Source organism: Charadrius vociferus, unplaced genomic scaffold (genome assembly GCF_000708025.1).
Source record: "Charadrius vociferus isolate BGI_N301 unplaced genomic scaffold, ASM70802v2 scaffold385, whole genome shotgun sequence".
NCBI lineage: Eukaryota > Metazoa > Chordata > Aves > Charadriiformes > Charadriidae > Charadrius > Charadrius vociferus.
This window is the reverse complement of record NW_009648925.1, coordinates 7,626,102-7,654,013: the sequence shown is the minus strand read 5'-3', so window position 1 is coordinate 7,654,013 and position 27,912 is coordinate 7,626,102. Positions and strand designations below refer to the sequence as shown.

Genomic DNA, 27,912 nt, shown 5'->3' with positions numbered 1-27,912 from the left:
GGGCAGGGACCGTCCCTCGAGAGCAGCCATTGAGGGCCCCGTACCTGGGCCAGCAGCACAGGACGCGACGACATTACACAGCTCATCTGCCGGCTGAACTCTTGGCCGCTCTCCAGGAACAGTGAATGCTCGGCAAAGCCGAGACGTGCCACCCCATGTTCCTGAAAGATGGGACCTATTTTTATCTAATGCTGCATTGATTATTCAATAGGAGAGCGGAGTGGGCCAGCCAGCCTGCGTGCATGAGTGCTGCTTTCACCAGCAGGCATTTCTGCAGAGGCTCAGTGCACCTACTGAACTCCAGTGCAGCTCTGGCAGCTCTCTGCAGAACGAGCATGTCGCTGCTGAGCAAAGAGCCACGGGATTTGGACCTGGCTCTGAACCCCCTCCCTTTCTGCAGGGAAGGATCTTGGCTTCCAGCACAGTGAGAGCAGCACCTGGCCTTTCACACGTGTCCTTTCAACTGCACAGTCCTTCACCACATCCATCTCCATGCAGTTTCCCAATGTTGCAACAGGCTCCAGAGATGTATTTTGTCGTGAATAACCATATGGTGCTCTCTGCTCCAGTGGATCAATGTGTTTAGCATTTAATGAGGGCAACATAATTAACATTTTCTGAGGCAGAAAAGAAATCTTTTTGCCTTGTGAACTACATCTTGTGCTTTCGAGGGTGATACGTTATAATCAGAATGATGCTTCACTGTCACTAAACCCCATGCTGGAATCAGGTGCCTGGTGTCCCTGGGTTAAATTTCCATCCGTGGGCAGAGGCAGAAGCACTCACCTGCCTATCACAGCTTCTACACTACGGCAGGAGATTCCCTCGTAGGCAGCTGGTAGGATCTCCCGCACCAGCTGCATAAATTGTGCTGTCTAGTAAAGGATGGAAAAAGCCCTCAGCTCTGTGCCAGGCTGTGTTTTTCCAACTGCCTTCTGTCCCATCGCTCCTCCTACTACAGCCTCCATCCCCACAGACACATTACTCCTGGAGGTGGGAGGCTGTAGTCCATGGCATGCTGTTGTGGCTGTAGTAAGAGAAGCCAACTCCATAGTCAAAGATGAGGCCGCCGGGGTCTCATCCCTCATGCATAGTGGATGAGGCTGCTTTTGGTGTGTCTCCAGCTCTGTAGGGAGCCAAAGGCAGAGGTAAGAAGAGATTAACATGAAGCCACATTAATCCAGCTCTGGGATCACTTCTTAAAGTAGTGACTGATCGGTTCTTCTCCTGGAGGGATGGCTACCTACCAACAGACCCGTCTTTCAGACCCAGATAAAACTTGCTTACGGTCTGTAAGCAAGAATACTGCAAACAGTCCCATGGCCTAAGTTTCTAAACTTATTCTGCCTGGAAGTCACTCCCTGAAACAGCACTTTTCTTCCCGAACCCAGACCCACTGATGGCAGCCACAGCCTGAGTTTCTCTGCCCCACGGTAGTGCTGGAACCACAATACCCATAGGGCCATGCAGTGTTTAGCAGAAGTTGTTCAATAAGATTAAATAACACCAGGGATCCTGTACCCAGTAGTCCAGCCAGCACATCACCTTCTCAGAAGAGGTCCAGCCAGCAAACAAACCCACAGCAATAACATTCAGGCAGGGCCAGTGTGGAGTGGGCAGTGATCACTACCTGCTAAATGCGGAGAAGACTGAAGAGCTGTAGACTTGGGCATTTACTATGCCAGGTGGGACAATTCACTCTGCTTAGCCATGGCCGCATCATAGACCTCTCTGTGTCCTACAAGGCGGTCTCCAGACCATTGCTTCAGGCTTAGCCACTCTCGGTTCCTTTCATCACGTCAGCTCAGCATTGACAGATCTCGTAGGTGTGTATGAACTCTTACCTGCCCCTTTCAGCCTGAGTCAGCATTCACTCAGCTGGGTATCGCAGACCCTAAAGGCCTTCAACTCTGGTGGAAGACTTGTATACCCAGAGCAGGAAGGTAAAAGTTTTGCCCTCCCCGAGATCCTAGCTAGTATTGGATCAGAAATGATAGACCCTTGTCTTCTTGGCTCCTACCACCTTCCTTACCACCTCTGTGTGAGAGGTGAAGACCTTTGCAGGGCAGACAGTGGGATGAGATCTATGGGGACACTGTAGGGGAGCAGAGAAAAGAGGCTGCAGCACCCAGTGTGAAAGGCTCCTGGAAATCTCACAGATATCCTGGGGTCTGCCATGAAAGATTTTGTCACGGCTGTGAAGGATAAAGCAGCTGAAAACCAGCTGCACCATGGGGTGGCCCAGGGACAGAGGGGAAAGACACCCACGTCTCACTCCAACAAGGGAGTAGAAGCAATCACAATACATGCGCCCACCTGCAATTTCAGAGGCACTCCCATATCTGTTAACTTAGCCTATGTGCCCTACATTACCCTCTGTTAAGGGTGATCTGTACCCAGCTCTATGTCTCTCCTAACTGTCCCCTGTTCCTCTTAGTGGAAGAGCACTTGGGTGGCTGGAGCAGTCTGGAGGGATTTGGCTCAGACAGGACCTGAATCCCTTAGACAATGAAAAACTGTGAAACTATTCTCATTTTTTCTTACAGAATTTCACTTGCTAATAAAAGCAGAGAGGGAGGCAGTAGTTCTACCCTCAATAAGCAAATGTCATGTTTTGATCATTGTTGAACAAAGCATTTTGATTTAGCATTTAGAGATGACTGCTCATGCTGAGTATTTTAAATTCAGTATCAGAATTGAAAGACAAAATTTTAAAAAAAATCAAGTCCAAATGAAGCATTCTCACCTGCCTGAAAATATGTATGTATTCTTCCATTCTGGGGGACAATGTGACTTCTTCAAGACTCACTCCAAGCAAGTGTGAAGCCAGATTTCCAAACCCTACACAAAACAGTGCTGTTGTCCAGCTTTGCCTTTAAAGAAATGTCGCAGGAATGGCTGAGGATCCAGCATGACTGCACAGGCAGCGCTTTGGTCAAAGTACCATTAGCTATAGGATAGAAAGGTTCAGGAACCCTGATCTGGAGGATGGACCGCCATGGTGCAAGTGTAGTGAAATGGAAGCTACATGCTTTTTCTCTCCTCATTACAAGTATCCACCTCCATGGACTTCTGTCAGGGAATATTTGGAAACCTGAAGGTAGAAAAGACCCATAAAATCACCCAGAGACCAGGGTGTGCATTTGGCCAGTGCTCTGTTCAACCTGGTTTGAAATGGTTATTTACTCCCTTCTTTTAAAAACCTGAGAGTATCTGTCATGCACACAATGGGTGTCTTTCACCTCTTGTGCAAAAAGTCTTTTCAAGGTATGGAGTGTTGCCGTCATGTCAATTTTAAATTTGGGGGGAAAAGGCACCACGAGGGTCTCTACAATTCTAGGTACAATGCAAGGAGGGGAAACTTTAAGAGAGCAAGGGGTATATGCTGCTGGAGATGAGTGATTCAGAAACAAGGCTATTCTGCCGGTGGAGCTCCCGTCTTTATTTATTTATTTGCTTTTTCTAAGAAGAGTCATTTATTGCTGCCTGCATAGCTAGAGACTGCCCTTTAATCCTCTGCTTTATCGTGCGCTGTGAATTAAATACCACAGGAGTACAAGAGCCCCTTAAGGGGACAACATCCATTTTGCTGTAGCTGTCCACAGCCAGCTGAGTTTACAGGAGTGCTTTTGTGATTTCTCTGTGTTTTATTTTACCTATTTTTGCTGTTATTTCTTGTTTTAGTTTGGGGGGGTTTTGTCCCAGTTTTGAGGCAGGGTGTAAAAGTGCTAGTCTGGGCAGGGCAGGAGAAAGTTGCATTGGTTGGTAGTTCCTATGCTCACTGCTGAAACTACTGTGGCATTTCTAAAGTGATGATGTTGTTGTGTGTGGTTCCCGAGGTCAGCCCAGCTCCTCTGTCACAGATGGCATCCTGCAGACAACCGGTGCTGGTTTCCCATTACAAACAAACCATGTGGGAGTACTGAATGAAAAGGAATTTCCTGACCCTTGGACACCTCCTGTCAGCTCCTTAATTTTTCCAGTCTTTCCTCACTTAGGGCCTTCCCAGCTCAGGCCCACAGGGCCCACCCCATGTGTTGTAGAGGAGCATGAGGGTGGGCAGAGGACATGAATGAGGATGGCTGCCCTGGGATGAAGGTAGCACCTCACAGAGAAGCTGGCATCTACCTGGCAGCCATAGAAGCTGCCCCAGTGCTCCTACAACATACTGCCCCCAGCTCCCACCAGCTCCACAAGCTCTGTGAGAGGCAGTCCTACCTGTCCTCTCAATTCATCCCACTGGATAAAGTGTTCCTCCTTCCGCAGCTACAAATGCCATGTATGTGGGATGGACTGCCCCTGCTTCCAAGGGGAGCCCGTAGCATCCTGTGCACACAGAAATTACTGTGTTACGTGAAATCATGATGTGTTGCAGTGTCATGACCTGGAAATTGTCTCTTGCCGTATAGCTCAGCAACATCCTGCAAAATCACAGTGCTGCCTGGAGGAGAAACGCTCCCGGCTGTCATACCAAGCTCTCCCATCAGTAATAAAAGACCTGCCTCCTCTCCACGCTCTGCCCCAGTGTGGCAGGCAGCGAGGTCTGCCATGATCGTTCGCCTGGTGGAACAGCAACTGCGAAGACCCTCTGAGATGCTGGTGTGCTGGACCCATCCCCTGCACGGCAGGGCTCTTGCTGAGTCCGGGGATGGGAGCTAATGGCTGCGGAGAGCTTGGGGCGTAGCGTAACCACCCGCCCAGATGGGACCTGCTGCTCCCATTACTCTGCCAGATGGAGCGGAGGAAGCAGGGAGGGAGAAGGGCTCTCGTTGCCTTTGTGGGGGGTCCTGGCCCACCTGAGGCTGAGGAAGATTTGAGGCAAAGCTGTCCTTGAACCCCAGCTTGCACGAGAGGAGACAAGCTGTAATAGGCACAAGGTTTGCCTGTTAGTCAGCAGTTGAAGGCTTGGGGGGCAGCCTTTTTGTGCTGTTAATGACCCAAAATAGAAGAGTCCATACCTCCACAAAATGCTTCCTCAAGAGAGCTGGTAGCAGGTTTTCTGCGTACACTGGTGGGGACTCTGCCTAGGCCTTGGAGGTCTCATCCTTTGAGGGGCTGTTTCAGTTTTGCTGGAGTTGTGGCCCGCGTGGCCTGAGGAGAGCCAAGCATGGCACACACATCGCTGTGAAAGGTGCCAGCCCGTGGAGTCCCATTACAGCAAATGCGCTTAAAGGGTGATGGGCAGAAGACAGACTATTTCGTCTTTCCCAGACCCGTGGGCTCCATGACAGCACACGTCATCCAGTGGTCAACAGCGCTCAACAGCGTTTAAGCCATGCAGCCACCCCAGTTCTGCCGAGTCAAAACACAGTCCAGATTCGTACATATTTAATCAGTTCTTTAGATATTAAAAAATGTGCATGGAGAATGATTGATAAGAAGATGCCTGATTATAATCAGCTAATTATTTTTTCCATATGCTAAGCATTCACTCGAGCTCTAATCATTATGAATGCGTTTTCAATTTATACTATATGTCATTCAATGCTGGACATTTCTAAGCTTGCACACCCTCCTTGTACAGTTCCAGCATTATTTAGAGGAAACCTTTGCTACATGTCTTGCGGACTAGAGACATCCTGCTCAGTGGTCCAGTATCTTGCAACTACCAGAAATGTTTAAAAGACAGCACCAGAGGTCCCAGGTCATCCATTACCTGGACTTCTCCTGTATGCAAGATAGACTGTCCACTAAGCTGCTCTTGAAACACTTTGGGGACAAAAATTATATTTTGGAAAGCAGGGGTAACAGTTATGAAGGAATCTATACTTCCTATTTGATTATTTCATGTGAAAGCAAAGAATCCCTGAAAACCTGAATGTAGCAGTAGTTTGTATGAAAAGTGACTGTGCGATGAAAGGATTCCTGAGCTGAAGAAAAGTATGATGTGAGGATAATGGACTCCAGAAAAGCAGCGGCAACAGCCCCAGGGGACCAGAGCAAGGAGTGTCTCTTGGGAAGGGAATCTGAAGGATAAAAGAGCCACGAACAGCTCATGGCTGCCAAAAGGGATGAGATACTAAGGCACAACAGCAAACTGTGTCTGTGCAGGGGAAAGCTCAGAAGCGTGGGAAGAGAGCATTGAGGCTGCATCAGGAGCTCTTTGAGGACCCAAAATCAGAAGCTGCAATCACACAAGAGGCAGAAAGAAAAGCCTGCAAATAATGACAAGTCTGTAGGAATCACACAGGCATGGGGAGCTGTCAGAGCTGAGCCCCAGGATGACCATCCAGAGATACAAAAGGCAACAAGAAATAGGTCCATAAGCATATGTAAAGGAAGAAGAAGAAGAAGGCAAGTCTAAGAGTTCAAATAATATTTGATGGGGAAAGGGCCAAACAGTTAAATGTTGCCTTTGTTTCAGTCTTCAAAACTTAACTAAAATAATTTTAATGAGGAAAAGGAGCCCAGGGCATAATCGGAAAACAACAGACTCAAAAATATTCAAACGAGTTAGCTCTGTCCTTGTCAGCATGTCCTAATGAACTTCAGAGGAAGCTGCAGAACAGACTCTGACCCACGAGCGTTTTAGAATGAGGAACTTGGGGAGGATGCAGGAGGTGGCAGGCAGCTGAGGAAACACAAGCAGATTACCTAGCTTTAAATATAATGTGTGTCATTAAAGAAGGTAGGAACTGAGGATCAAGGAATTGAAGGGCAAATCAGCTTAAGCGATTCATAGAAAGATATTAGAATAATTTTTTAACTAGCCAATTGATGAGCATGAGACTATAACCATATCTAATTTGGAAGAGTAATTGTACTAGTGGCTAAGGAGGAAGCAGTCAGTTTGATATGCCATGACTTGGGCAATGCTTTTGATGCTTTTGCCTTAAGATTCTCCTAAACAAAACAGAGAAATGTGATCAAGATTAAATAACTATAATGCAGATGTACAGCCAATTGAAAAACTGCTTTCTCAGCAGTTGTCAGTGGTGTACTGTAAAGTGGAAGCATCTCTCAAGTAGGGCTGTTTTGGACTCTGCTCTCTTCAATATTTTTATTAATGGCTTAGATAATGAAATAGGAAGTGTTGTTATAAAATTCACAGATGACACCAAGCTTGGAAAGGCTGCAAGCACTCTGGAGGATCAGATCAGAAATCATAAATTATCTTGGCAAATTGGAGAAATCAACAAGATGGAATTGAATAAAGAGAAGTACAAAGCGCTACCCTTAGGAAGGAGAAACCAGAATCCTACACACAAGCTGGACCAGGCAGTCACACTGCCGAGGACAGCAGTTCTGTGACATATCAGCTTATTTCATCAGGATATCGAAAGGAAGGTGGGGCGTACAGTGCTGACTCTGCACCTCTCTGCTCTGGCGACTGCACCCTCCTGAGGACTTCACTTGCAGAAAAAAGGGGGATGAAATGAAGAGGTTCTGGACATGAGGAACAGGAGAGGAAGGGCATTACCTGATTCCCCACCTGGTCAACTCCAATATTCACATCTCCCCTCCCAAATCAGCCCAAGTGCAGAGTCCCGCTGGTGCCACACCATTACTTTCAATTATGAGTCTAATCGACATCTTCCTGCTCCCTGGTTCACCCTCTTCCCCTTTCCCTGCCACTGGAGGATTTAAAGATGCTGGGTTGTCTAAAGAACTTGTCGTGTTCAGCTGGAACTAACCCTGTCACAATGCTGAGGGATGCCAGATACTAGGTGTCCCTTTCCCAGCCTGTATTTGCAAGAAAAGGTTCTTCTTGTTCTCTTTTTCCCAGTTTATCACCAAGGACTATCTTGCATCATGGATGAGGGATAAAGTACAGGGGATTACACTGAAGAGTGGTATGGTTTGGAAGGGTCCAGAGGGAGTTCGGTGACTCATCTCCCATGTACTGTGAGGTGCTTGCAAAGCTGGGGTGAGGCAGAGACACATGGTTCTTTCTAAAGTGCTTTTTGGAATGGAGTCATCTCATGGGGACTGTGAGAATTTGGGAATTGACAGGGCAGCCTAAGGAGCAAATGCAGAGCACAGAGCAAAAGTCAGTACACTTTACTGTACTACACTAGAAACCTATGGTTGGGGAACATAAATGAGCCTAAAGAGACCAACCATGGCTAGGTATGGTCTCTGGAGTGTGCAGAGCCCATCAGTGAAACACCACTCTCCTGACTATGGTTTTACAGCCTTCCTTGCACTGTTGGCCACTGCTGGAGGCAGGATGCTGTGATAGACAGACCCTTTGTCTGAACCAGTACAGCTTCTTTTCTGCTCTTAGGTTAAGATAAAAAGAGGCTCCTAAGGATGGAGCATGTAGGATGAGATTAAGGCAAAGAGATAAGTGAGGGCGGAGCTGCTGGAGCTTTGGAAACAAAGTGGGGGAATTTGAGATTGCCACAAAAGCTGAAAGAATTCATAGAAATCGAGGGAAGGGTTTGTGTAGCAATGATGTCACTAGAGGGAAAGCCCAGCAATGAAAGTGTTATCTCCCTGGAGGATTGGTTTGCCTTGGCCTGAGCCACCACTGCTGTGGATGCAAACATGAAGCTTTGATTACAATTGCCATAATCTTCCCCTGACACCCAGCAATGAAAGCAATAGAAACAGGCTAAAGCATGGCAGCTGTCTGGGTGAGGTGAAACTGCATTTGGAAAGGAAACCAAAGGGGGAAAGTGCTGCTAAAGGTGGAAACAAGAGGTGACAGCTCAGATGTCAGAACAGGGACTTTAGGAGAAGCAGGACAGAGTAACTGGCTGGAATGGACTGTGATTTTTCCTCCTGTAGATAATATGAGTGTCAGCCCAGGGGTGATGTACCACTCTGTCAGCAGAAGCTTTGTTTTGGTGGTTTCTTTACTGGAAAACAGGAGAAACAGTTTCTGCTCCAAGAATTTACCTGTCTCAAGAAAATGCATGGCAAGTGTTGGAATAAGAGGAAGATTAATTAGAGACTGAAAGTCCTGGTGAAAAGATCACTTGTTGGCAGAGGCTGGCAATGTGCAGAAGGTGACTCGTTGCTATTTCTAGGAAACTGCTGCTCCAAAGTTGCCTTAAATTGGAGGCTTACAACAGCTCGGCTTAATCTCACAGGATGTGCTCCAGTTGATCCTCACTTGCCCATCCGGAGGCACAAATGCAGTTGTCCTTGTTACATCTGGGTTTTGCCCATGTTCTTCCAACAGCCCCTCTAGCCATTGGGCTGAGGACTTCTCTCTTGACCAGTCTTGCCACAGGCCCACTGATGGCAATGCACCTCTATCCCAACTAATCTCAAGAGACAACGCACACAGCCCATATGTGTCCACCCTCAGCACCAAGAACATTTCCTTGCACAGAGACTGCCTTACCTCTGGGCCATGATACTCACCCTTAGTCATGCTTCCCTTTCTGACGTGCATTTTAAGAGTCCGGAAGCTCAGAGTTAGCTGTGGCAATCAGTAGAACATGGAAATTAAACTGCTTTCACCAGCACCAGCTCTGTTGCAGACTGCATCTCGATCATCTGGAAAAGAAACAGTCCAGTTATTCTTGCTCTGGGATGAAAATGAGAGTGGGTGTGGGGGGGGTTAATGGAAGAGGTAAGTCCTTCCTCAGAGTCGGCAGTTGTCAGCTTGCTCTCCCAGGTGCTGTGGGCATGCGCTGACTGGGTATGCAACTGCACTGACACAACCCTTGCCTAGCCAAGCTGTATTGACGTTGCTTACCTGTTGCTTTAAATCAAATCTGGAACCAGGTTCCGTGCTCTTTGGGGCTGGGTCACTTACTGTGATAATTTTGCATAAGAGCAGTGGTTAGGTGCTGAGTACTCTCCCATGTATGATAAACGCATAAGATACCAGCGTAGGCAACGTGTACAGTTTTGGTGTGACCTGTTGCCAAGGTTTTGTTGCGTTTGCCTGTGCTGTGAAACACAAAGCAGCTTCTCAGCTCTGGGAAGTAATCCCTGCACCCAGAATAATCACTAGTCCCTCCTGCCTGGACTCTACAAAGCTCCACAGGGCTGACCATGATCTGACCCTCTGCATGGACTCGAAAATAATAAAGCCACAAGAGAAAGATGAAAAAAAAGCTAATATACAGAGAGAGAGAACACAGTGAAAAAAGGATCAATACGGTGTCCTGTACATACTCTTCCAGATTCAGCAGGTGTTAACTCGGAGCACTGCACTGGGTTAGCCCTACCATGTTAGCTCTCCTGTGTCTTGTCCTGGGAGCCACACAGCCACATCAATGTGGCAATGTAAGCAGAGGCATTAGGAAATTTTTTTTATAGACTTTGCTGTCAGGTTAATGACCCCATCACATACTATGGGCTATCTCCAGCTCTAGAGCCATCTGAGAAATCTTTTCATGGCACAAGTAGAAATGTCTAGGAATATAAGAATGACCAAGGTTCCGTCTAGCCAGCTGCCCTGTTTCCATCAATTGCCACAAACAGACACAAGAGTGAAATAAGAACTAGACAAGTGTATATTACAGTTTCCCTGAATACTTCTTCCAGCATTCGATAATTTTCAGCTCAAGGAATTTCTTCTGATGCTGGTCCAGCCAGGTCTCTACATGAGAAAACGGGAATGAGAACAGCACATCTTCAGTGCCCGTGTTCCATAGGAGTTTCCTTTCATCAGCACCACGAACAAGGGATTTCATGGACCAGGCAACAATCTGGACCAACATGTTTTGCATGAAACTCACAGAGATGTTCCTTCCAAAGAGGATGGTTTTCACAGGGGATCCATTGAGAACAGAAAGAGGGCCAGATAAACTTGGGAGGAGTGGAAAAGGACCAGGCCACTACCAGAATCCATCTGAAATTCTCATATAGACATTTCTGTGTTGAAAAGAGAGAAGTGCACAGAGAGAGATATTCACACTAACCCACTATCTTCCCCACATATACAGGGTTCAGTTTATGGAATAATAGCTTCTAGCTGGATGCTTCTAGTTGAATACAGTTCCTCCTGAAGGATTTCCCACTTAAATCTGGCCTTTAATTGGAAAGTTTCACCTCTGTAAATAAGAATGATCCTCGAGGAAGGGATATTTCTGGAAGGGGACGCACAGAGCTGAACGTAGAAATTCCAATCCTAATTAATCTCAGGCAGACAAAATTTGTTTCGATGGGAGCACTAAGCGTCCTGCAGCTTGATATAAACTGATGGACTCTTGCTTACTCTTGGCATTCACTTTTGCAAATGAATCACTGTTACTTCCGCCTCCCTGCCCACCCCTCCACTTGGTTCCTTTTTAATTTTACAGCTTCCTGAGCCTGACACTGGGAAATCGATAAGTAATTTAGAGCCCAGTAAATACAGAGGAAAACAAGTTATTTTGTACTTTTATAAATATTTGGAAACCAAAATTATCTAAGAAAACAGGTGCTCAGTTGACTCAGCAACCCATCCATCAGCATCACACAGTTAATTGCATAAGATCATAAACATTTATAATTAGAAGGCAAACAAACAAGAATTTTATAAACAGCCCTCTTGAATCAGGCTGCGCATTAAATATTTGTGATAAGGTAATTAAGAATAGATTTACAATCCTGGCTCAGTGTTTAATATTTCGGAGAATGGATTTGATTCTATGGAGAATGTTCTACAGCCAAGCAGAAAACATTCGATTTCGGCTCTTTTATCTGAGGCTTGAAGTGGTCTCAGAGAAACATTGGCTCTGTCATTGATCAGAGTGGAATTTCATTCATTACAGATCAGACAGCTTATTTAAATATACGTCTAATGTCCCTTGTCATGGGCTGATCCACTCCAGGCCTGCTTCAAAGCTCTGTCTCCTTGGCTGGATCTGCAGGCTTTCCCTAAGTCTAGCGTTTTATGGTTGATGCTTTGATCAGAAGATGTCAGAATTCTCAACTGTGTTTCAAAATAGGGAGGAAAAAACACATTTTTCTATTATGACATCATAGTGTTTGGTTATGGAAAGCCGGCATCACTACAGGATTACAGCTGTGCAATCTCAGTGGTCTGTGGGAACCAGAGGGAAGATCTTTTGTACTGTAGTGCCCAATGCCATCCCTGTCCCAAAACAGACAGATCTGCATACTTAAACTATCCAGTGTGGTTGCTTCTATAGGCTGTAAGCAGGCTCAACACCCCATTACAATGGATGTGAGAGTCCCCCTGAAGTTAATCTGTGATCAAGTCAGCAGAGCTTCTAGTTATGCTTAGAACCAGAGAGCCTAGAAACTCCATCTGTACTGAAGCTAGGGTTTAAACTCTGTAAAATCATATGCAGACCCTAAGAAACCAGGTGGCTGCATCCCATCAGTGAGTAATGGGAAGATCAGCCCTAAGGGTAGGATGACATTCAGATATTTTGGGTTTTGATATAGTACAGGTTTACTCCAGTAGTTATCTGCCATTAGAAACTAGAACAGTCTGGAAAAGCTGGGTGGAGGGTAAAGCCCTAGCATTTGATTCATCAGGGATAGCAGTAAACCACTTTATTCTCAGGGGACCATCATGTCCCCACGCACTGCCGGTCAAGGCAACCTCCTTGTTTAGGCATGATTTTGCCTCTTATTTCTTGTGGGCCTTTTGTTCTTTGCTCTTGTATTCATATGCTTGCAACAGGCAGGCAAGAGAGCTGCTTTTCCTAGAAATGTTTCTGATTATCTTGATCCTAACCAGGAACGGTGAAGCCATCATTATTAAGAACAATGAAGCTATCCGTGTGCTGTCTCACCCAGTCCTACCTGTTGGTCTGGCTTCAGTTACGCAGGACACAAAGGCACTTTCCTAACAGACAGATTGCTGCAAAACAAGGAGACTCAGACCCCCCTCATTCTGCATAAATCCCACTCTCTAGCAAAGCTTGTTAATTATATTACAGCGTGTCAGCTAAGCCAGTCTACACAAGAAGCTGCAGCTTCCTCCAGCCTCAATGGAGAACACCACCACAGTGTTGCAGTCACTGCTGGACCTAGTGATTTCGAAGGATCTAGCCAAAGCTTGGCAGCTTGAATAATAACACAGGTTAATACTCAAGTACTATCATCGTCTCAACAACTTCTAACATTATTTAATCCTTCAATGCTCTTGCAGGGGTGGGGAGGATGACAGAGACCACTGGGAGGTGACCTAACTGCTGGGTGGAAGGGCCTGAGCTGCTCACTCTCTTTCAAAAGTGGAGACCATTAGAAGTCGGGTGTCCTACAGCCCAGTGCCTTTCCCCAGACACCAGCTCTGGTATATGCGGGTGGGTAGCAGGACATATGCATTACGGGCGTACTCAGCGCGCACACCGCGTAAGCTCATCTGCCCTTTCCTTCAAGGGTGTTGTTTTTCCCCCTTGGACGGGAGCAATGACGTACGATGCGGTACCTGCTCTGCAGATGAGCAGAACTTTGCCTAGGATGACAAACCATTTATAGGTATAGACAGACCCTTTTTTTTTTTTTCCTTTTTTTTTTTTTTTTCCCCTGCTCAAATGCCGCCTCTGGCCTCCGTGTGCCTGTCTGCTCTGCTGCTGTGTGTGTGTGGGGAGAGACTGGGGCTGTGCACGCACATGACGCTGGTGCAGCAGACGTCACCGGCACGTCAGAGCCAGTTCCACCCCCTCCAAACACACGCCGTTAGCTCGGTGAATCATGCCTATGCAGCATGCAGAACTAGTCCAGTGATAGATAAACCCCGGGCGTTTATTGGTAAACAGATACTGTTTTGCTGTAAGAGCATAACTCACTCCGCTGCATTTACGATCCGTTTATTGATTGCCGAAATAAAGCTGTAATCCTTTTAATTCAAGGGAAAAGGGATCCAGCAGAGCAGGAGCACCAGTGCTCTGCCAGTCGGTAATTAAAATACATGATTTATTGTTGAATAAACACTGGCTGAGGGAGAGCTGAGCTAACCAGCTAGCTGGGGGCAGGATGCTGGGGCAGGTTTATGGTTCTTTCTAAAGTTTTGTTTGTGTTTTATGTTTATTTCTTTCCCCCTTCCCTCCAGGTCTAATAATACACGAAGGGCCCTCGGTTTACCGGATTTTTAAACGGTGGCAGGCGGTCAATCAGCAGTGGAAAGTGCTGAACTATGACAAAACAAAGGACATGGAGGAACAAAAAACAGGGACCAGGACAAATCAGCGCCCCTCCTCCCAAACCACCCACTCGTCCTCCACTGGTGGTACAGCCACTAACTCCGCTCCAGCCGACAGCGGGGCCCGGGCTGCCGGCCATGCCACAGGCACCCTCTCTGACCACCACTGTGCTTATACCATCCTGCATATACTCAGCCACCTGAGGCCTCACGAACAGAGGAGTCAGTCTAGTAGTAACAGAGAGCTCGTCATGAGGGTCACGACGGTCTGAGCCGAGGAATTCAGGAGGCCTTAACACGAAGCGGAGGAGACAAAGAACTCATGAAGCAGAGGAGCATGGTGTGCCTTTTTCTTTCTCTTTCCTTTTCCTTTTTTTCTCTTTCTTCTTTTCTTTTTCTTTTTTTCCCTCCTCTCCTTTTCTTTTTTGGTAACTGCACAAGATATAAGAGGCAGCACCTGGCCAGCTGAGGATAAAAGCAGGTGGAGGGAGAGCTGCACACTCATGCTAAAGAGGTTAATGTTTTCCAGCTAGTTTAAAAAAAAAGAAAAAAAGAAAAAAAAAACCAACAACACAAATCACAAAAAAAAACAACAAAACAAGTGCAATACAGACTACAAACTGAGTAGGCAGAGTTCTGGGGAAGCAGAGAAACAGACAGTTTAGCATGTCTTACAAATCCTATTGCCTGGAATAGGTAACGCTCTGTACACAGCCCCCCGTACACACACGCACGTGCACACAAACACACACAGAGTGTGAGATTTATAAAAACAAGGAAGGGAACGAAATGTTTGGAGTGTTTTTATTTTCCAGACTGTGATTAACCAGGGCTATGTGTTGTTTTGTTTCTTGAGTCACTCTGGAGCCTTGTTCGATTTACCATAGGATACCTGAAGTGAAATGGCTGGGGGATTTTTCAGTATTGATTTACAGAAAGAGAGATTGAATCATCCCACCAAGAAAATCTAACAAAACCCAGCCATACCCAAATTTCACCAAAAATCCTGTTTTTTTCATAATGTTCTTGACAAGGGGTTTGTGAGGGTGGAATTGGGAGGGGGGAGGGCGCTCCATAACCTTTATTTGACGTATAGGCATTTTTGTACAAATGCTCCGCAGGTGTTTCAAGCACAAGTACTGGTGTGATTTATGCCTTCATAACCCCAAATCTAACATCCAAATCTTGCCACTGACACACATCATTTTCCATGCAAACATTCCAGGTTAATTTCCTTCCATTTTACTCCCATCACAAGAAGCTGACCCATCTCGGTGGGTTTCTGCTTCCTTGCTGATTCAGACACTCATGATTAGAGATGTGCATATCTTTCTTTTTTTTTTTTTTTTTTTTTTGTCAGTGTCTGTATCCCTGCTGCTCAATTTGCAACAGTCTCACTCAGTCTTGTAGGCTGAGCCTTTCACATCCAGTCTGTTAGTTTATTACAGAGTCTATTCCATTCAATCATTCAAGAGAGAGTTAGTCTGAAGAGGGAGCACAGTTGCTGATTGAATATGTAACACTTCTAATAAGTCTCCTTCTCTGGGATATATCCTTGAAGGTACCAGTTGCTCTTCAGGAACATTCTCTTTCAATGCACAATGGCTGAATCATTTGTGGATATTAAAGGGACACTGTCAAGTACTTTTTAAATAGTTTTTAGGGTTTGGGCTTTTTTTACTCTCCATTGTTTGTAATATTCTCTTACAAGCTTGAAAATAAAATTTTTTTTCCTTTTAAATTTGGGCATGTATCGTTCTCTCCACTCACCCCATTCCTTTCACCATCCCCGTCCTTCTCCTCCCCACCTTTCTTCTGCTACAGGAGGAAATCCATGCTACTGATTTTCTGCTGACTGTCCTCGCTCGTTGGAGGGTAAGTTTTTTTTGACTGTCCTCGCTCGATGGAGGTTATGTCCCAGCCTCTACAGGGTCAAGCTCTTTTGCCAGTACAGCTGCCACAAAGGAAGTGTAAGAGCAGGAACCCTTAAAATCCGGAGATTAGCTAATTGAGGGGCAACAGCTCAGCAATCCCAAAACAATGAGGCCGTGGTGATCAAGCCTGAACCCACCTTCCCCCAAAATTAAGACAAGGACTTCAGCCAAACTGCTTCCATTTAGCAGCAGTGCTGAGCGACATTGCACAATGGCTGTGTCCAACTGCCCTCTATCATCGTACCAGCACCTCTCACAGCTTCTTTTGGAGCCAGGGCAAATGCGAGCCACCAGCTCCTTTGGCAGCTAGGCCGACATGAGTCAGGTGTTTCTGCAGCGGAGAAGGTGTCAAACTTCAGCCTCCGGGTTTGAACACACCAGCCATTCTGCAATGTTGAAGATGGAGGTTAGCATCTTAAGGCAGGTTGTATTTTTCACCTCGATTACTTGACAGTGTCCCTTTGAATATCAGAATGCAACAGAACAGGTACTTCTCTGGCAGAGAATGTGGGAGGTGAAACACTGGTCAAGAAAGCTGATTTACTGAGGACCCATGTGAAACAGCATGGTTTCTAAGGCCACTGTACCTTTATCTGACCAATCTTACTATCTACCAAAGAGTGCTTTTGGCAGAGGGGAGGGAAGGGATGTTGGTGGGATGAGGAAGAGGGAAGGGGTAATTCTGGTCATCTCTAAAAGCAGCTACCCCCAGAATGAAGGTGTTGCAACGAACGGTCTCTGGAAGAACCCCTTCTGATCCATGATAGAGAGAAACCTGGCCAAAGCAAGCGAACACAGCAGCCTCTCACCCCCATGCCTGTCCTGGAAGCTGTCCTCATTCCAAGAGATGAGTAATTATGGTGGTTTTGGGAAGGGGGAAGCATATACAGACGAAGGGACAGCTGTCAGACATGATGTTGTTTCCCTCCCTGCCCTCCACTCATTTAATATGGAGAAGTCGAATTTCTTTAATTTGGCTAACGGCTAAAAGTTTATGAGGTCAGAAGCACAACTTGCCATGAAAGAGTGGTGTGATCTAGTACTCTGAGCACACAGGACTCTGCATACTCTCACTCCAGCTCTGCCACCGACTCTGTAGCCTTGGGCTGTTTGGCTCAGTCCCCCCTCCACGCAAAGGGGGAACAACAATACGTACCTACCTCACAGGGGTGTTGTGAGAATCCACGTTGGTAAAGCCTGTTGAAGTGCTAAGTCTACCACCGGTAGTCACGAAGCGTGTGGTGGGGGTGAGCAGCGCTGCCCTTTTGCTGGTTACAGTCCGAATCACTCAGCGGGAGTCCCATAGGCCCTCTCCTGCTTGGAGATCCTCCTTGATCTGAAGCGGAGGGTGTCGTCCGAGTGCCCTCTCCTCCATTGCATGACATTTTAAGCAGCCGTGAGGTGCAGGGTAGTGACAGACATGAAGTCCTACTTGACCAGGGATTTGCTACAACGTTTTCTATATCTGTGGGGTTTGTTGGTTTGGTTTTTCCATATATTGTGCTTAGAAATAAACTTTCCACTTAGGGCTGGCGGTTCGGGGTCTCTTCTGTTGCATGGCAATGTATACAAGTCTTATTGTCTGTCTTACTGTGCAAATGATCCCGCAGCCCAATTTCAGAGATGGGTATGGTCTGAGCCTTTTCATAGTGGCATAAGACTCAAAAGCCTGTCTAGACTGTTTAATATTTAAACAACACTATGAACTTGTCAATTGTATGTGTTCTGTGCAATACGAAGCATGTCATTAGCTGGCTTGATGGGCAGAGGGGTTAAAGGAAGGTCAAAACTTGTTCAAAGAGCTTCATACATGTGCCAGCATGGAGCCAAAGGGCTGCCACCAGCAAAGCAAACTCGGGGAAGCCATTGGAAACTGTTTTCAGAACAGTTTACTCCAGAACAAGGTACTTCTGAGTTTATGAACTTCTAGGCTGCCAGCCTGAGAGAACAAGTGCAAATTTAGTGTGGGGTTTGGGGTTTTGGATTCTCTTTTTCTTTCCTCCCCAAAGTATTGATGGCAGAAATACTGATGAGGGTCTCTTCCTTCCATAGCACAGTTCTCTTATCTCCCACAACCTCCTTGTGCCATCCCCATTGTGCCACTATGCAGGACTTTAAAAGGCGCAAATGGAAACAGTACGCTCCCAAGAGATGCAAAATATGTTGTGTATTGGGGGATTCTAGCAGACAGAAGAGATGGGGCAGAGCTGTGCTACAGAAAGCATCTCTTCTTCCCCACATCCCTTCTCTAGTCTTGTCTGCTGGATTCCTGAAGAGGCGTTCTTTGTATTTTGGTACAAAACAGTCAGATCAGCTTCCACCAACAAACAAAGCTTGCAGAGTTTGGCAGCTGTTTCTCCCAGTGGAGAAAATTCCAGGTCCTATCACTGTGGAGACCCCTCAGTTCTTGGGCTTTGTGGTCCTCCAACACTGTTTGGGGGTGGTCAGTGTGGAGGACTGAAATCATCATCAGAAATTGTGTATGTGGTCCTGCTCATTCTTGTGATTTCTGCTAGTCCCCTGAGTTTCAGTCAGTTTTGACAGGTCTTTCTGGCTATGCTCTTCTGGTTATGCTCTTCAGAGGTGTTTTGCTTTGTGTCAGTTGCCAATGCTATTCTTGCCTACTGAAACATCAGTGCTGGCCTCCAGCTTCCACAGCTCTTCCACTCTTGCCATCCAGTCTCTTGGTAAATACCCAGTGCCAAGTTCAGACCCTCTTCCTCCGTGCCTGCAATGGCTCAAGCACATGCACTAACCCAAGAGTCATCAGAGAACACAGGGACCGTTAAGAGTCTGTATCGGTAGTCAGACTCTGTAACCATCAGTCAAGCCCTCTTTGGTATACATCCACTTTGCCAATCTCAGTGCCTGCTGTTAACTGGTTGCCACAAAAAAACACCCATAATGCTAGCAAAACCCATATACCCAGCTAACACTTGGTTTCCAGTTTCAAATGTCAGAAGCGAAGGACTGTTTTTCAAGTAAATCAGGTGTGTTCCCAGTTGTGGTTTCCCAAGCAAGGAGCTGAAGAGGTCCATGTCTTACCTTACCATGATGACCCAAGGAAAGAACAAGTCAGCACCATAGATTTGAGTCAAGAGAGGCATTGGCTGTCCACTATGTTTTTGCTCGAGGAGACAGAAAATACTACTCACGTCTGCCACGTCCCTGACCCTGCTTAAAGCCCTTGCATCTAGCAGCAGTAAAACGTCAGAGCCAATGCCTGTACACGGAGGACAGCTCTGAAGACATTCCAGTTCTGAAGACTACCCTCTGCCCACGTGTGGTGGTCAGTCATTCAAGCATTTTCTCTTTGTTTTCCTCAAGAGAAAAAAGATTATTTTGACTAAGCAAGTACTGCTACTCTTCAGTGTAGGAGGAGGCTGCACCATTAGCACATCCAGCCTGTGGTTCACCCACAGGCAGGACTCCTGCACATCTCCTTGTGAGAACGCATGGTCAGAAGAGCTATTCCTTCCTCTTATTATTATATGGCTGTCAAGCGTATGGAGGGAAATAGTCAGCAGTGCAATTGCCTTAGTGACTACGGGCTGAGCAGCCTAACCTCCCCTCCACTATTCACCTCACCTGTGACTGCTCCTTCTCCTTCCTGAGCCAACAGATGTCTCATCCCCTCTGCCATCCCTAGACTCCAGCCCTAAATATCTCCTGAGCAGACAAACACAGGATTCCTCACAGACAAATTTTAGAGTCTTCTACATCCTTCATGTATCCAGACAGGCAAATTCATTTCATTGATAGACAATGACATATTTGAATCCTGTCAGGAGAAACAAGTGTAGGAGCTTATTGCATTGACCTTCACCTTTTCTTCCATGTTGAAGAAGATATAGTGAAAACATCAATTGGTTTCCATATGACAGCAATGAGCTGATGGCTCTCGGAGTATTTTCCTCAATAATGCAAGTCTGACATGCAGCAGTTACTGAAGGTAGTCTTTGATCTCACATCTATCACGCTGGATACAAGGAGAACAGAATCTAACACTTCTGTGCTGTTTACACAAACATCAAAAACTATCTTAGTTCATTATTCAAATTACCTCCAGGTCAGTGGGTGAATTTCTCCTTTGATGAAAGAATGATGTTTTCTCTTCCAGAACTGAAATTGCAAGATAAAATGTATGTACACGTACGCATATATATTTATAAATGTTGTCCTGAAAACATAAAGAAAGGAAAAAAAAACCCCAAATAAACCTGAAAGAATTCTTAACTGTATTGAATAAGTCTTGACAGGAGCTAGAGAGCTGCTGTGTGGAAAGTATGACATATGATTTGACTTCAGGCAAAGAGAAGACAGAAGAGGGAAATGCTTTTATGTGATCTCTGGCCTGTCTCTGGTTCATGCTCATTATTGTATACCATTTAATTAATGCAAAAGTATGTGGAAAAAAGACGCTCAGCTCCGGCAGCGGGAAACAGACTGAAGACCCCTCAAACTTATCTGAGCCATATTCAAACAAGCACAATGATGCAAAAGCACAAACACCTGCCATTACAACTGTTTGAGAAGAGATGGATTTCTGAACATGGACAAGGACTCAGAGAGAAATTCTTTCCCAAGCCACATTGACAGTATTTTTCCCAGCTTATCTACTTCCTATTATTAACCCCTTTTTTTCCCAAGCATGGAGAGGAAGAGGAGAGGAAGAGGAGAGGAAGAGGAGAGGAAGAGGAGAGGAAGAGGAGAGGAAGAGGAGAGGAAGAGGAGAGGAAGAGGAGAGGAAGAGGAGAGGAAGAGGAGAGGATTCTGATACCCAGGACTTAAAGAATTAAATAACAGTAGAGAAGAGGTACCAAGGGAAGATGCTTCTTATATGTTATGCATCAAGATGTGCTTTACCAAACAGAATTAGGACATCACATTCAGTTCCCTGCTTGCTCAAAGAAAGTCTGAGTGATTGAGTCTGCTCATAATCAAGGAGCCTTCCTAGAGCGTAGTAGTCTTCTACAGGGGACCACAGCTTTCCTCTGGATGGGATAGCCAGCATCAGGCAGAGATGTTTTGCCTCCAGTTGTGCCCCTGCAGGATGACAGCCTGTTGTATGCAGGTTGTTAGCAAGTCACTGTTGGGCAGTGGGAGCATCTATCAGCTTATATAAGTTTTGATATCAATAATCACAAGTACTGCACATGCCCAGTGTGCCCCCACAAGTGACCTATCTCCTCCTTTCACAGTTCAAGTTGGTGACAGAGCTACTCTGCTCTTTGCTCTTCATTACAAGACAGCTTTCCTTTAAAATCCAGCCTGCCACACCTCTCTGGGAGTTTTTTCCACTGCACATCACAGAGGTTCAGTTTAGTCCTTTTCCTTAGCAGGATGAACAGACCTCTACCTAATCCACCTGATCTTCTTTCCCAGATAGAGAGACAAAAATTGATGTTCTTTGAACAGCTGATCTCAGTACCTACATTCTTGTGAGATTACATTCCCCCTCCGCTTTCTCTCACTACTCCATAATCTTCACTTTCCTTTGGAAAGGGGTGATTCATTGCTACTAAATGATAGAGCATCTGAGATGGGAGTGTGGACAGCCCTTCTACTCCTTGCTAACAGGCACACAAACCTTCCTCCCATCCCTCTAGACTGGTGTGGCCAGCAGAACCCTTTCTCATGGAGTTTAGCTTCTTGATCCAGAAGAGCAAATGCTTTCAAGCATCTCCTTCACTGCTATCAAGCTGTGGGATAATGGCATGGGGAATCTTTTGTTTCTTAGCCTCAGGGTAACTACAGGGGATGATGTACCTGAGCCAAAAACACAGTGAGGACAAAGTACTTGAAAGTCAATGGTGGTAAAACTGGATGAGGTCTGCCCTGATGACAGGGGAGCAAGAGCCTTTGTCAGATTTATATGGTAGCAAAGCAAAATGGCCTTGTCCCTCATGTTTTTAGCTCATAGACATCAGCTCTCCATTATAAACAAACCCTCTGTAGGCAATGCAGGACAGGCTTGGGGAGGAAATCTTCCTCATTCCAGAAGCACAACCAGCCCATAGCTATGCATCAACCCCTTCAGGACTTTTGCCCCAGAGAGGCTGAGAGCAAGAAGGGAGGTAGCTAGTGGGGATGGCAAGAACACTTCCCTGGATCTTCATCTGCAGAGGGCAGAGTTCTCAGAAGGCTAATTCTGCATCTCCTCATGTGAGTCCCCTTTTAAATCACTCCCAAGGACTACAGTCTGATCCTTCACTACTACAGGGTCTGCCCAGGAGAGGAAGCAGTGTCTCTGCATGGATCTCCAAGGTCTATTGGTAGGGTCCTGAGCTGGGCCTGGAAGAAATCACTATTTTCACTGAGGGATGAGATGAGTCAGTGGTGTTTCCATGCAGAAATACTCTCTTTGAGACTTCTACAGAGAGGTCTGTGGGGTTGGGAGGGGGGGTGTTGGTTTTTTTCAGTGCAGGAAGCACAGGGAAGGGAAGGGAAGGCTGCGATGTAAGAAACAATCAGCCACAAGGGAGGGGTTGACTAAGAGGAATGACCATGTCGACTGTGTTACTGTCCCGTCATTCTCCTGAACCCAGAATGGAAACTTCCAAGTGCTCTTCATGAGCTTACGTTTATTAGAAAACTATTCCTGGGTGTTCAAGATTGTTTTCTAATGAAAATATACATAATAAAAAAAGCAAACGAACGACTCTTGTTAATCTTTTCCTCTCCTCTATCAGCCTGTAACACACACTGTGAAACTTACCTCCTTCTTTGTTTGTTTTCTGCCATTCCTGGTGAATAAAATCTCTTGCTTTCTGTTCACAATCCACACAGGGCCTTATACAGTAAGCTTTCATCTTCTGCACATCAAATGTCAAGTCCTCGTGTAAGGGATTTGAACACCATGGCTTAGCGTACATAGCACAATGTGTTAGCACTTTGACTTGTCACTTGTTTATGGCATTAAGCAGCAAAGATCATTTACCTAACATCACTATAAGGTTCATGGATAGTGCCTTCCCTATGTGCAAGAGAGAAGCTTGAGGCAACCATGGTAAGTACAGGCAAGCACTGAAAAATGCTATTTTCAGAGTATCCACTCTGGTGTGCTAGGTCCTTCCCAGGGACAGTACAGAACTGCCCTTGACAATGAACATCTCCCATCTAAGCAGTACTACAGTCAGTCCTTACTCCAGGGCTTTATCTTCTACAAATTGCTATGTGAACTTCAAGACACAGGGAACACTCAGAGCAAGCATGCACAGAGAAAGCGAGGACACAAAGCAATTACCAGTGCCACAGTAGGAAGGGTTTGGTAAAGATCTGGGCTAGATCCGCAGCTCCTCTCCTGAATGCTGGGCACATGACAGCAAGCTGTACCCCAGGACATGTTTTGAGGCTGCCCCTTGTTTCTGTAGTGCCCACTGAATGCCTAGAGCATCACTTCTCAAGGTGATGTGCCTGGAAGCCCGGTGCAACCAGCCACACAGCCTTCCTGCCTCAGGAGAAAAGCAGGGGCAGTGTTTCACCAGCGCAACACAGAGTTCACAAAAGATGGTCACAAGAAGCTCTGAAAACTCTTCTTCTGCCAAAGGGTCACAGACCTTTCCCATGCTTGCACATGTGAGGATCCTGCCCTGGGCAGATACGCAGAGTGTGTTCCTCATCCTTCCCCTGGAAAGCAGATAAGTCCTTTTCTTCTCTCTCTTTTTCTTCTTTTTTTTTTTTTTCTTCTTTTTTTTTTTCTTAAATATAAGTCTATTCCAATAAGTCTATCAAAATACACAGAGATGGAGAAGGAGAAGGGAACAAATGGAGAAAAGGAAAGAGGCAGAACAAGGAGCTGCTTGGAAAGAAACAGCTGTGCTAATCAGAAATGGAAGACATAAAACAAGGGGAGGGGATATGACAGTGGGAGCAGGGGCTGGGGGCAGAAGATAAGGAGCAGGGATAGGACTGGCAGAGAGAAGGGAGATGTGGTGTGAAGAGGCTGGTGGCAACTATTGATTACTGCAGCGATAACACTGGTGGTTTAGAGACAAGAGGGCAAGGCAGGCCCTAGAGTGTCCTCAGGGGAAGGAGGAAGGAGCCATGAAACACTGGCAGACACACAGACTTCACAGAGTCCTCTCCAACCAGCCTTTCTGTGAGTCCAGGACCAAAACTGAGTCTTTTGCAGGCTGCAGCCGGACAAGCAACCCTCTTGCTAGATTACATCCCCCAATTAACAAAAAGCTGCATCACCCAGGCAAGGCAAACACAAATTGCGGCACACATCATCTTACCCATAACTCAATTATTCTTACCAAAACGGATTATTCCTAATTCAACGTGGCCTCCTGGGGCTTGTTTTATTCTGTGCACACAGCTACATTGCTAAAAACCATAATGTGCCCTGCACCTGCTCAGACAAAAAGTGATTTCCTACACCAGCCAGCCAGGGCTCTGCTGAATTGTAGCAGCTATTACGCACTGTGGTCTTTGCCAGCTCAATGGATTTCAGGAGAACAGGGATGCTGAAACTCCGGGTTGCTCTAGAGAGATAGAAGGTTGTCTTTAAAACAAGGAGATTTGAGTGATATTGCAGCCTGGATTCTCTCACACACAGACAGGAGTGTTGCCAAAACATTGGGATCTGAGCTCAAGCTGCAAAACTCACAGCAGAATTGCAAAAAATCACAGGCTCGAGCGTAAAAAGCATTTCAGGCAAGGTGGTGGCAGGGAGAAGTTTTAAGCACTAGGAACATGAAACCATTTTGGTTTAGAAATGGGTGAAAATTTCAATACCTAACCTACAATGAATGTAGGTGTGTCTGCATGAGGAATATATTTACCTGAATCTTAGAGAAAATAATCTGGTTTGAGAGTTTCGAACAGCGAGCAAGTGTCTCCCATCCAGGAATTACTGGCCACTTCTAGAAGTGATACAACGGCCATCTGCTCAATGGCCACAGGATGACAGTCCCTGAAGAAGATTGCTAACAACTGTCTGCAACTACAGTGACAAAATTCCCAATGTAATACAGGTCTATCAGACAACTAGTTTAGTAATTTTGAACAAGATCACCTAAGGGTCTGGTGACACCAGAACAAGATCACCTAAGGGTCAGGACATAAACCTGACTGAAATCAGGAGGATGTTTCCTCGGGCTGGACTGGGCACATTGGATCAGGACTGTGCCCTTGGGGCATGTCGTGCTCCCAGCTCCTCAGTACTCGCACCTTCTGGTTTTACAATCCAGAAGCAAAAGCACAGGAGCACAGCGAGTGGGTCATCTCTGCGAGGCCAACTGAGTCAGTCTTACTGCAGGATTTGCAAAAGTCACCATTTTTACCATCCACCACCAAAAAACCCTCATCTTCCAGTGAATTAATAGCCATTAATCTTAAAGCCTCATCTTTGCAACAAAGTATGCTGAATCTACACACCTACGTTCAGTCACGCTTATGGGTTTACGTAGATATATGCCTGCGTGAGATGGCACTCAAAGCGCTGTGGGCACACACCAAGTCAGTGCAAGGCAAGGCCAGGGATGTGCACCAGCTACGCTGTGATGGCTCCTGATGTGCATGGTCTTGCCGCCTGATAAACTGGCATCTGCCAAAGTGGAAAAGTAGTTAGTTACCTTGCACCTGCAGGGGAAAACAGCCTGTTCACAGGCAATTATGATAGATGAGCTGAAATGTCATGAGTTCGTTACCAAGATCAGTTACTCCTATATCTGTAGACAAGGCATAACACACCCCCCCCTCAAAAAATAGCCAACAGTAGCCCCATGGGTCCGGGCAAGACGCAGTCACAGAGCTGCACATCTTACAAAGAATAATTAAAGCATTCCCCTCCCTCTCATTTTTAATTTAGCTGGGAGCAACAAGCCCTGATTACTTAATGTAAACAGTGACCTGGTTATTTGATGCACTAAATAACAGCAGACAACCATAAACTCACTTATATACTTTTTAAACGCCCACAACCATCTCTATTTTGTGGATGCTGTGAACTTTGTGTCACTAATGCTTTATCGAAGTTTGGAGCAGTCTCAGGTCAGAGCATAAGGGATCATTTTCAAGGCCATAAGCAGAGTAAAGGGCTAAATCATTTCACTACAATCCGTGTGTTTGTCCTTTCCATTCAGATAAGCTTTCATGGTACTGAAAGATCTGGAGTTGTTTCTGTTCACAACATGTGGAGTGACCCTGGAAGCTACTTCTGTCCTCCATCTCCAGTAACCACCTCTATGAGTTGAGTAATGCTTAAGGCCATATATTTCACCCTGCCTATGTAGTTATTTGACGTAGGCATCTACAGCTACAGCTCACCCAACTTTATACTTCTAAAGGCCACTTGTCAAATTCTAAGCTGCCTTAGTAATCGTCAGAGAAAAACAGGTACCTCCTAGGAATTATTCATCCCAATTGTAGTCAGCACCAAACTGCCCACACAGTTGTCTAGCGTGATTTGAGATGCTTGACTGGCCTCCAGTGTCTCAATTTTAAATTGACACCCGTCCCTAAATTTAGGGCAAAAGCACCCACCCTTCTTTTGCATGTATTGGGTAGCCCACAGTCGAATCAGTCATCTTTCCTTTGACTTTATTAATTTGAGGAAGTAAGTTCGGCTGCCCAGGCTGAATACCAGATGTGGTCCCCAAAATACTGGTTTCTTCACTCGTTTACTGAAAAAGAGAGAAGGAACCTAAGGGATTTGTGAGGTTCTACCATCCACAGTCAGTATGAAACTCCAACCACCAAATGTCTTAGGCCTGCAGTTAATTGGGCTTACGGTGTACAGCTCGTGACATCTGTTGCTTGCAACCTGCCTCCTATTCCCAACTTTCGTTCTAAATTTGCAAAAAGGATGAAGTAACTCAGGGTGTTCAATTCAGGGGATTTTTTTTTTAAAACAAAATCCCAAAAGAATACTGTTCAACTTTTCCTAAAAGTAAAAAAAAAATACTTTCTAGGAACACTTAGGGCCCTCAAATTACTGCTACCTCCTGGAACTTCAGGCCTGAGTTTCTAAACTAAAGAGGAAACCCAGGATTTTCTAAACAGCAAACTCTGGAAGGCTGTGAATGAAGCCTGGTGAAAAGCTCTGCTCTAAACAGCGAGGCAGCCAGTGCTATGACTGTCACCATTCGTGACTTGTGATACTGCAGAGAACTCTCATCATTACAGGGCATCTTGTATCAGAAGCATCTTTCAGAGCTTTGGGGAATTATTTATTTTCTTGTTTAAAGACTGGGCTGGGGGGGAAGAATTCCTGAGAAAACAGAAAAGGGAAGGTAGAGAGAGGCTGAGTACACAGGCAGAACGGAGCACATTCAGCCACCACAGTCAACAAGCTGGCCTGATGGAAAGCCTGTCCTCATGCTAAAGCACAGCCCCTGGATTAGAAATCGTCCCTGAAAATGTTTAACTAAGGCATTTGCCTGACAGTCAAAGCAAACAAGGAGCACCATACAGGGGTGTGTTGAGGCTTTAAAACACTATTTGTAAGGTTGAAGGAGATCAGGGGCTCAAAAAGCCAAACCTGTTGGTGCCCATTATATTTTTCAAAGTAACAAATCTATGAAAGGGAATTACTCATGACCCCACACAACAAGAAATTGATGTTTTACAGGGAGAGCTCCACACCCGGGAGCATTCCTTGGACTGCCTTTCTTGGCTACCCAAACAGCAGTGCTCCTATCCCATCACTTGACCTGCAGCCTATTTCAGTCTCCCCTTCTGGAAAGCCAAGATTTGCTATTCTTCTGCAGAGCAGGGGCAGATGTCACTGGCTTCCCATCAGCACTCTACTTCCACCAGCAAGTAGGCCACCAGGCCTGAGCTCACAAGCACCGGCACCTATAGTGGGATCACCCCTATACTTCATATGGACATCATCAAAGAGGACAGGCAATCCTGTTCCTTGTCCTGGGCTTGATTTGAACCCATCATGTTACACTGAAACTACAGCCCAGGAGGCATTTGAAACATTCACAGCACATTTCTAAGCACACTGTTTCTGAACAT

General features: G+C 45.9%; 1 protein-coding gene across 1 annotated transcript in view; it reads left to right on the top strand.

Annotated features, from left to right (window-relative positions):
* MARCH4 (membrane-associated ring finger (C3HC4) 4, E3 ubiquitin protein ligase) overlaps positions 1-14,540 on the top strand; it is a 30,704-nt gene extending 16,164 nt beyond the window's left edge. Inside the window, exon 3 of the mRNA XM_009887332.1 lies at positions 13,916-14,540. Coding sequence (XP_009885634.1) covers positions 13,916-14,277 — 362 coding nt within the window. The 3' untranslated portion in view covers positions 14,278-14,540. The remainder of the gene's footprint in view (positions 1-13,915) is intronic.
* The last annotated feature ends 13,372 nt before the right edge of the window (positions 14,541-27,912 follow it).